General features: G+C 46.3%; 2 protein-coding genes across 2 annotated transcripts; one reads left to right on the top strand and one right to left on the bottom strand.

Moving 5' to 3' along the window:
* On the top strand, positions 679-3,887 carry LOC8083987 (leucine-rich repeat extensin-like protein 3). Its single transcript, XM_021462914.1, has 4 exons — positions 679-1,190; positions 1,381-1,425; positions 1,543-2,655; positions 3,612-3,887. The coding sequence occupies exons 1-4, from the start codon at positions 1,098-1,100 to the stop codon at positions 3,699-3,701; spliced, it is 1,341 nt and encodes a 446-aa protein (XP_021318589.1). The 5' UTR covers positions 679-1,097; the 3' UTR covers positions 3,702-3,887.
* LOC8083986 (protein high chlorophyll fluorescent 107) lies at positions 4,535-9,910 on the bottom strand. Its single transcript, XM_002465326.2, has 8 exons — positions 9,125-9,910; positions 8,829-8,972; positions 7,270-7,575; positions 7,108-7,167; positions 6,549-6,794; positions 5,854-5,964; positions 5,357-5,533; positions 4,535-5,206 (listed from the first exon to the last, which is right to left on the bottom strand). Exons 1-8 carry the CDS (start codon positions 9,518-9,520, stop codon positions 4,799-4,801), a joined length of 1,848 nt encoding a protein of 615 aa, XP_002465371.1. The 5' UTR covers positions 9,521-9,910; the 3' UTR covers positions 4,535-4,798.

Below are 10,269 nucleotides of genomic sequence, written 5' to 3'. Positions count from 1 at the left end.
CGGTTTGCGGTTTTCGGGTAAAAAGTGCCCAGGGCGAATTATTATATTTAGATGCACAACAAAAATGGTTGTATCAAAAAAAGTCAAAGCAACTCATAGTTTAACATTTATGTTCCAAAATAAATACACGTCTCGTTTCTAGAGGAGTCAAACTTTTTTAAATTTTACTAGAATAATATAAAAACTAGTATCAACATTTGTATTTCTAACTAAATTTATTATGAAAATATACTTTACACACAATCTAATGATACTTATTATACATCATAAATATTAGCATACTTTTATATAAATTTGATCAAACTTTAAAAACCTTTACATAAATTTAATCAAAAAATTTAAAAAAATTTCTCGAGGAACGCAATATGTATTTATTAGGGACGAGAGGAACATATATTTTTATTAGAATTATTGGAAAGAAAAGGCTATACTAGGGCCTTGTTAGGCACCCTAAAAACTAAATTTTTTTCAAGATTCCACGTCACATCGAATTTTGCGGCACATACATAGAATATTAAATATAGATAAAAATAAAAACTAATTACACAGTTTGCCTATAAATCGCAAGACGTAAGCCTAGTTACTCGACAATGTTTGTCAATAAAAATAAAAATACTACTGTGTTAAAATCCAAAAAAATTTAGATCTAAACCAAGCCTAGAGATCATTGCAAGAGAACGCACACTGCTATAGACAGCTAGCGCATCAAAGGCTGGCTTCGCGCAAATGCACACGAGAGTTGGTTAAAGCGTGAGTGCGTGACTGGAGTCTGGAGCACACCTACTCACCTTACCAGACCACGACTCCACGAGAGACACGCCCGATACCTCTTGCATTTCTTGATCATGATCATGATCATGAGTTGGTTGGGGCTTGGCCGCTTGGGCTGAGCTAGCCGACAGGCCCACGCTTGCCTTCAGGCTGCGTCCTCTTTGCGGTTCCTTTTCTTGCACGAAGAAGGAATCTGCAGCTCTGTACTACGGAGAGACGTCAGGCAGGCACGAGACAAGCAAAGGGAAGGAAGGTTGGAGGAGAACCGAGCGGAAGGGGAGGAGACTAGGACGGGGAGGAAGGCGGCGGCCGGCGAAGGATCGGAGATGCTGCCGGCAAGGCCCCTGACGCTGGAGACGTACCACCGTTTCTTCCTCGACCCATGGAACACCCGCATCACCGTCGACCAACTCAACCAGGTACTGTATGACTGTATCTATCTACTACTAGTAGAGTAGCAACTATCAGATCTCTCTTTTCTTTCGCACCACCGCGCGCACACACACACATCCAGTTCTTCCTCCTATTTCTCTTCAATCGTCAGTGTTTCTGATTTTCAACATCGTGCCGTCTCCTCTCTTCCGTCTCCTATGTCCCTATGTACTGCAGATCCTCTACATGCATGGCTTCGCCAAGCTCCACCGCGGCAAAAAGGTAAATCTGGCATCGCGAAAACTAACCAAACCTCCATTAACCCCGTTTCAATTCCCCCTTGTTACATGTTCGTAACGCGCATGGAGAGCTGTTCTTGCGAGGGGGCGCTCCGGCCAGGCCAAGATCATGGAGCACCTGGTGGGGCAAGTGGACCTGCTGCCGCCGCGCCGCTCCACGCTGCACCAGCACCAGCACCGCGCGGCGCTGTCCGTCGCGTCGCCGCCTTCTGCGGCCGTCATCACTGCGGCGCAGGCTAGGGACGACGTCGAGGCGATCGGGTGGGCGGAGTGCCCCATCGGCTGCGTCGCCGCGTTCGCCGCGCCGAGTGCCGACGTGCCGGAGCCGGTGGAGCGCGTGCCTCGGCCCGCCGACTTCGTCCTCGCCGGGCGCCGCCCGCGGTCCAAGCGGACGCGAGGCTCTGCGTACGGGCCAAGGGACGTCGCCGCCGCGTCCATGAAGCTGAAGGCGTGGGCGAGCGCGCCCGGGAAACAGGCGAAGGTGGTCGTCAAGGAGGAGGAGAGGGAGCCGGAGCTGGTGCCACCGCCACCGCTGTGGACGCGGTCTCCGACTCCGCCTCCGCCACAGGATGTGGCGCCGCCGCCTCCACCGTGCCAGCCTCAACCTACGTTGGCGCCGATCCCCGCGCCTCCAGGCTGGTGCACGCCCATGGTGCCGCCGCATCCTTCGCAGCAGCTGTTCTGGGGATTGCCTCTGCCCACACGGCCAACCGCTCAGCCGTTCCCTGCAACGCCACCACCGGGATGGAGCGTACCTACGCCGCCGCCGTGTTTCCCAGCACCGTTCTGGGGCGCGCCCACAATGCTGCCGCCATTGCCACCGCATGTGGCCTGGCGCTGGCCGCCCACCACGCCGCCGCACTGGGGCAGCATGTTTCCGCCAGAGAACCGTCCCATGCAGCTGCAGCGATCACCACCACCCCTGCTGCTGCAACAACCACCACCGCATTTTCAGGGTCAGCCGCTGCCCTCGCTGATTCATCAGACACCACCACCTCCCCTGTTGCTGCAACAGCCGCCGCCGCATCTGCAGAGGCAGCCGCTGCCTGTGGTGATCCAGACACCACCACCTCCCCTGCTGCTGCAACAGCCACCGCTGCATTTGCAGGGGCAGCCGCTGCCTGCGCTGCGTCCGACACCACCACCTCCCGCGCTGCAGCACTATCCATGGCCGCACTTCGGCGGGCAGCATCCACCTCCTGCTCTCCATCAGGTACTGCCACCTCCCATGCAGCTGCAGCGGCCGCTGTCGCATTGACGCATTTGCAGGGTCAGTAGCCACCTCCCGCGCTTCTTCAGCCACCACCATCTCCACCTCCCTTGCAGCTGCGCCGGCTGCGGCTGCCGGCTGTTTGCCATGCTCGAGGGACCAGACACATGGAACGTGGACTGAAGATAATCATGTTATTTTATGGCTTCTATTTTCTGCTCCTAGTTTTACTTTTACCACTGCTGTATGTAAAAAAAAAACGAAGTTTGGACATAATTTCAAATTCGAAAAAAACAGTTGGTTTCCCGCATCTAAGAGCATCTCCAAATGTCTTTGCAAATCTCATTCTCTAAATCATCATTTAGAGAACCATTTTCATAAAAAAATGTTTTCTATATTTCTTCACTCCCCGACAGCTTTTTTATTTATTGTGCGCACTCTAGAGAGTCATTCTTGTTTTCTATTTTTGTGTAGCGAAAAATCCAAAATAAAAGATATTTGCATAATTAACCATTTAGACAAGTTGTTGGAGGCTAATTTTTCACTAAGGTCATGGTAATCCTCCCTTTCTAAGCGCCACTTTCTAAATCTAAAAAGGTTTTGTTTTCTTGAGGAGTTTAAGCCAAAATCCATCTGCTTAAGTGTGATCACTTAGGACCTGTATGGTAGAGGTCCACTCCCTTATTCTCTGATGAAGTGATTCTAGTGGAGTAGGGTGGAGAGGAGTTAAGGGTCTATTTGCCAAAGCTCCACTTCTTGATTTTTAGCTCCAGTTCTTTGATTCTATGATGGAGTGGTTCTAGTGAGAAAGTGATGAGGAGCATGTGGGAAGTGATTTGAGTGGGGATTGAGTAGGGAACGGTGAGAAGCCGGTTTTTTTAGCTCCTAGTGTAAATGTAGAAATGACTCTTATCTAATCGCCACTAATGTGTATTTTTTGTTGTTGTTTGGTTAAGCAGGAAAGATGCTCATTGCTCAAAGACCACTGCCAAACTGCCCAACGAAATGATTCTAGTAGGAATTTGAAGCAACCTAGAGCGGGTTTCTAGCTCATGATTCCTAGTGTAAATAGAGAAGCGATTCTTGTCTACTCCCCACTAGAATTTGTGTGATCTTTTACTATTTAGCTGAGCATGCATGAGTTATTCTCACGGAGAACCTGCTCCAAGGAGCACTACCAAATGGAATACAACTCTAAGGGCAGCTTTGACATTAATCAAAGGGTATTTCTGCTACATATGAGTAGATATGAAGACTCTCTCTATAGAAGGTATAATCGGCTACTCCTAATTGTTAAACCAGGTATAATCCCTGATGTGGTTGTTTATTTTCATAATGGTAGCTCCAATGCTACAAACAACAATAGTTTCTATGATTGTTAAATCATGTAGACACTATACATATAAACCATATTTGTAATGGGTGTTTTTACCTTGAAAATACCTTTTTGTCCAATCACATATATTTTCTCTCCATTATCTACTTATAACATCTCTTCATATCTTGTTTTTCATGTAGACGTAGATTCGTATCTAAGAAACAATTTCCTTCCTCTTCTTTAATTGTCTTTAGGCCCAACTAATTAATGAACATAGAAACCGTCCTAGTTTATGGGCTGAGTGTCTAAGGCCCAACTATCAATCGAACCATTAAAAGCAGCAATCCAGTACAAATTAATGGCTCCATTTTCCTTATCTTTATTGGTCCTTACTAAGTTGGATGTCTCCTTCAATTAATATGAGTCCAGACCAAGATTGTAAAATGGTGCGGAGCTCATCAAAGGACTCTTGCTTGCCTTCCTCTTACAATAAACAGAAATAGATCTCTCTGTTCCCTCTTGAGATTTCGTAGCTTGTGCTATGCTGGCATTTCTAGCATAAGGTGTTGAAGTAATGGCATTGGCATTTATCAGAATATTTCTCGACTAATTACTCGGGGGAATTATGTAGATAAAGAGAGTCTAATTTATGTACAGAGCTAGACTTATACTACAAATGGTGGCAGAATTACATACACGTGCCTGGAATGACAATTAACAGGTGATTGCTATGGCAGCGGCAGGGGTCGTCCTCTCCTCACACATATCCACGTATACCTGCTACTGTTAGTGGATTTTACCGGTGGAAATGAGACAGACCGATCTGGATTACGGGACAGGGAGTGGCTTCCTGGGCAGCCGCTGTTTCCTCCTCTGAGAAACAACACCCCTCGGGTCAGAGCCCTCGAGCACGGCATCCAGCTCCGCCGGGTCGAGGGCCAGCCTCTTTTTGATGAAACGATCCAAATCGAAATCATTTGTTGGAGTCCTAGTTGCTTCCCTCCCGTTGTTACCAGCATCATTGCTCGTAAGGCCAGGGGTATCTGAACCTACAGCCGCAGAGGTTTCTGAAGACTCCCTAGCTGCAGAACTCCTGGCAGTGCTTTTAACATCATCTTGCCTCGTTGGCCCAGAAGGCTGATCTAGGTTTAGCAGCTTCTTCACGCTGTCTAGGGCAGGGTCGATGATGTCGAGGAAGCCCATGACCCAGGAGGCATCATCCACAACTTCAGTGCGCTGTCAGCATAGAAAACAGTCAGTGGCATTGTCAAGGATATCACACAAAGATAAACTGAACACTAACAATTATAGTTCATGGTCCAAACGACAGAAAGACACATGGCAAGAACAGATAAAGATGTAACTCTGAAGGCAAACTGAACTAACCTGCTGAAAGTAAAGGTTCCGAATTTCTTCAGCTCGAACTGGATCTCCCTGTTCCTCCTCAAGTGCTGCCCATGTCATCCATGTCACCTCACTTTGAGAGTTTATATTCAACGAAGACCTCAACAATCTTCTGGCTGCCGTGTAGTTACCAGCACGCTGTTCTAGGACCCCCCAAGCCTACAAAAGCAGGGCAGCCCAACAACTATTATGGAATAGAAAATGAAAAACTAGCCTCTGTAGTACTGAAATCAACACCCAAACTTCATTTTGGTAATTTTAGGCCCATATAGATCACAGATAAAAAAAAAATATATTCTACCGATGTGCATACAGTTCCAGTAAACTAGATTCTTCAGTAATGCAAGCATTCATATTTGATAACCATGATACACTAGTTCATCAAGTACTCAATGACCTTTTGAATATAGAATGACATTAAAGATAAGCTATTTCTGACAGTTTGGCAACTACCAGGCTAACTGAATGATATGCTTTACCTGAAGGCAACGAGCAGCACATTCATTTGTTGAATTAACTGACAAAGCTCTTTGATAGAGGGCCCTTGCTGTTCTTGCATTTCCTTCTTTCCATTCCATCCATCCCCAAGCCTACAGTATGATCTATGGGTCACTGCTGAGCTTAGGAGAGACTCACATAAAACAGCAGCGGTGCATATACAATTAGACACAATTATGACAACGCATATGCACTTGAAACAATACAAAAACTGTTTCTTATCCTTTTAGGAAACTTAAAGCTTTACTTGTGTATATCAGATGCAGTTTGTTGGCGATCTGAAAGAAATTTTATCTCACAGTTTATTGTTGGGGATTTTACGTGAAAACAAATTCAAAGATTCAACTACAAAAAACAAAAATATTGTCAATTCATCATTTACTGGACCTAACTGCTCCCCAAATCATTGGATCGTATGCAGTCATTTGCATTGGGAAGGTAAACAACCACAGCACTTGTAAGTTGACTATAATACTAAGAACTTTCTCCCAAAAGGAAACCTTTGTCTCCTAGTGGTAAGAAGTGCAAGAAGCAACATCAGAAACTTAAAATAATTGTTTCTCCATGCAGAACATCATATAGGAACTAAAGAAAAAATGGTTCTCAAACAATTTTTTAAAGGAAACTTCATGGAATTTACAGTCAAATAAGGGAGGCAAGTGCAGAAAGTTCTTACTATCCAAACTGGCTGATGCCTTGGATCAATTTGAGATGCTTTTCTGAATAACACACGAGCAACATTCGCAGATGAAAAGTTGTATTCCAGCAGTGCAAGTGACTGGAGGATTACAGGGTCCTTAGGATTTACAGCATGTCCAATCTTAAGCAACTTCCTTGCACTGTCAATATTACCTTCATTTGCCTCAAATAGTGCCCATACATGCCATGAAAAACGGTTTTTAGGACTAGCCTGGACAGCTTTCTGCACTAGAAAATTGAAGTTATACACCACACAGTGACAAACCATCACATTCACATGTTAATATATAATAATGTCAAAACAACTGTTGAGAATAACTTGAACAAATGATTATCAAGCTTTATATTCATATTGGTAGAGAGTAGACATATCTTCTATGAAAAATTTAGACAAAGACAACTGAACCCACATTAATGCCATTTTTGTTTTGCACTTCAACTGACACAAGAACATGAGATACTCAGATATATTTTGGAATTGACAAAATCATTAATGACGGCAATAGTTATCCTAGAAAGGGAACACAATTTATTACCTCAAAGAGATTTCTGGCCATGGTATTGTTTCCTGCACGCATTTCTACCTGAGCCCAAGCCTACTAGAAAATTGGCATACATAAATGCACAGTTTAATAGAAATGGCAACTCTGCAGTTTCTTTTGTGCAGAGAAAATGATAATTATGAAGCAAATACTTACTAGCCAGCTTGCACAACTTTTCGGATTGGATTGAGTGGCTTGTTCGAACAAAGTCCTTGCTTGTTCAAAGCGCTCTGCTTTAGCTTCAAGCAAAGCAAGAGTTTGGTAAATATACTCATTTCCTCCACAATATTTCAGGGCTTTCCCAAGTAGGTTCCGTGCTTTTTTTATATTTCCTTGCTTTATTTCTAAAATTGCCCACCCGTGCCAAGCAGCAATGTGCTTTGCATCAGCCACAGTAGCAGCATCAAATAGCTCGCGTGCCCTTCGAATATTTCCACCCTTGCTTTCTAGGACTGCCCAGCACTGCTTAGCAAAGAAAAAAAAACAAATTCATACATGGTCACATGCTTTGTTGGATTTATCCTTAAATGACTGAATTATAGATGCATCATGCATATAACAGAAATAGGCCTTGTTCAGTTGGCAAAAAATTTGGATTTTGGGTACTGTGGCATTTTCGTTTGTATTTGGTAATTGTTGTCCAATCATGGACTAACTAGGCTCAAAAGATTCGTCTCGCAAATTAAAGGTAAACTGTGTAATTAGTTTTTATTTTCGTCTATATTTAATACTCCATGCATGTGCCGCAAGATTCAATGTGACGGGGAATCTTGAATTTTTTTGGAAACTAAACAAGGCTATAGTTATATGGTTGTAAAGGCAAAAATTGCCCTGGCCTCGTCAATCTGGATAATGATTTCAGCATCTTATATATAATTCAGTCATAAGGATCAAATTATTTCTTTAGATGGTCCAAGTGATTATGTTTTCAGATGTGTCAGTAAAAGTTAACAAAATGATTCTGATATGAGGTTTTGGTCCCTTTTAATATTGAAAATTTTAAAGAAGAGCTATAACTGGGAGACCCACCGTTGTCCCTACAAACAAAATGGTGTGTGTGATGTATCATGTAATAGGCTATACTCTCCATCTATTTGGAAGAAAAGCAGACAAGCAGCTGACATGCAAGGAATGCAATTACTGAACCGAAGCCCAAATGCTCAAACTGTCAGTTACGTTGTTGGACTAAATGCAAAACAACATAATCATACAATTAGAATACTGCTAACTCGCTCCCTTCAAATTTAACAAAATTATAGTTGCCGAGTTTCCCAAATTGGACATAAGTAGCTGGTGCTCGCTGTGCGGCGGTGGTCATGCGCGGATGCCGTGGAACGGCTCGGCTCTGAGGCAGTGGGTGATGATGGTAGCGCACGGCACGAGCAGCCCTAGGCAACAGCAGCGACAATGCTCGGGCACATAGTGACATTTGCCTCTTGGATGAGCCAATCGACGAGGGCACACGGTGACACGGAGGCTGGTTTGGCAGAGGGGCATGCAGGGGCAGATCCACAGTACAATTATTGTTGTCCTGTGACATCAACGAACAATCGAAATCACCTAGGGGTTAAATTAAACGGTTTTGGATAGGTAGGGGTAGAAAACCTGGTTTTATAGTGTTAGGGTAAACTAACCTCCGCCTGCGTGTTTGAGGAAAAAAAATCCGTGTAGGAGTACTCTATAAAATGGAGAGTATGAACTGATCATGTGCAAACCTGCCAAATGTATGGGTTTTCGCCTTGCGTTGCTTGGCATCCCCTTTCGTACACCGCTCTAGCTTTGTCATACCTTGACTGCTTGCTGAACAACTTCCCCAGTGCCACATACGGACGTCCGTCTTCAGGCCAGAATGAGATACACTGTTCAGATTTCAGGAACAGAGCATCAAATCCATCAGCTCGCAACCCAACAACTTGCCCAAAAGTACTCTCAGTTCGAGCGCACAACGCGCATTTAATAGTTTCATGCTGCCTAACGCGTGATGCTATGCTATAATTCTCTACGTGCTCACCTTGTCGAGAAGCTTCTCTGCTTCAGGGAACTCGAACTTCCTGGTGTGCACTTTGACGCGGTAGAGCCAGAGCTCGAGATTGATAGGCAACGGCCGCTCGCCGGCCGCGGCGGCGAGCTCCCCGTCCGCTGCGGGCTCGAAGAGCGGCACCTTCCTCGCGATCTCCGCGAGGCCCCTGTCGAATGCCCCGCTCATCGCCTCCCCCTCGAAGCGTCCGCCGTCCCGGTCGGACCCGCCCGACGCGGCCGCGCCAGACGCTGCAGACGCCGCGCGCGCGCGGCGCAAGCGGACAGACAAGTACGAGGAAGACGATGCGGAGACGGAGGCGGGTGCCTTCGGGCCGGGGCTCGGGAAGAGTGGGGGCGGCGTGGAGGGGGACAGGAGCCGCATCGCCATGGATGCGGGCCGAGCTCGAGTGGAGCGCTTGCCTGTAGCAAATTCGCCAGTGGGGAGGGTGAGCGAGGCGCGCCCCTGAGAGAGGGAAGGAGAAGGACGAGGGGCCTGGACTGACGGGACTGCCCTCGCGGATGCGGTGCCGTTATTGCCGTAGCCGGGGTTGGAAGGGCAGAAGCGGGAGGCCGGGATGGGGGCGCGGTTGGAGGTCGTCAGCGCGCCACGTCGGTTCGGCGTCCGAATCACCGCCGAGCGCCGAGTCCACTGTCCAGTCGACGGTGATCCTGTCGGAGTCGGGAGCGTGTGCGTCCGGCAATATTTCTGTCTGCACGAGCGGCGTGTTCTGTTCCTGAAGGCGGTTTCCGGGTTTCCATCTTCCCCGAGGCAGGCACCAACTCCTCTCGTGGGCAGGGAACACCATCGTGTCGTCTCAGCTTTCTTCAAGTTCTCTTGGCAATGGAGCTGGTCACGTGTTCGCCTTCTGACGAGGCCAAATGTCCGTTCTTCTCTCTCACAGTCACAGACAGAGTGCACAGGGCAACGAGAAACTGCAGACCGCAAGTTGTATACGTGACTGACCGAAGATAATCAGATATCGTAGCAATAAAACCATACTGCGAACCGCAACTAAAAAAACGAGCGGGATAACCACGAGTCTATCCATTATAAAGAGTTATACTAACGTCTTGTTTAGTTGGAGAGGTAAAAAGTTTTTTATACTATAGTATTTTTGTTTTTATTTGGTAATTATT

This window comes from Sorghum bicolor, chromosome 1 (genome assembly GCF_000003195.3).
Source record: "Sorghum bicolor cultivar BTx623 chromosome 1, Sorghum_bicolor_NCBIv3, whole genome shotgun sequence".
Taxonomy (NCBI): Eukaryota; Viridiplantae; Streptophyta; class Magnoliopsida; order Poales; family Poaceae; genus Sorghum; species Sorghum bicolor.
The sequence above is the reverse complement of the archived record's forward strand: the minus strand, read 5'-3'. Positions and strand labels throughout refer to the sequence as shown.

What these genes read in the sequence shown, in the direction of transcription:
- LOC8083987 (XM_021462914.1), top strand. Translation starts at nt 1,098, where the DNA reads ATGCTGCCGGCAAGGCCCCTGACGCTGGAGACGTACCACCGTTTCTTC. An exon ending in CCGTCGACCAACTCAACCAG is followed by an intron (nt 1,191 to 1,380) that starts GTACTGTATGAC and finishes TATGTACTGCAG; the next exon opens with ATCCTCTACATGCATGGCTT. An exon ending in AGCTCCACCGCGGCAAAAAG is followed by an intron (nt 1,426 to 1,542) that starts GTAAATCTGGCA and finishes CGCTCCGGCCAG; the next exon opens with GCCAAGATCATGGAGCACCT.
- LOC8083986 (XM_002465326.2), bottom strand. Translation starts at nt 9,520, where the DNA reads ATGGCGATGCGGCTCCTGTCCCCCTCCACGCCGCCCCCACTCTTCCCG. An exon ending in AAAACCCATACATTTGGCAG is followed by an intron (nt 7,576 to 8,828) that starts GTTTGCACATGA and finishes TTTGCTAAGCAG; the next exon opens with TGCTGGGCAGTCCTAGAAAG. An exon ending in GTGCTGCTCGTTGCCTTCAG is followed by an intron (nt 5,534 to 5,853) that starts GTAAAGCATATC and finishes CTGCTTTTGTAG; the next exon opens with GCTTGGGGGGTCCTAGAACA.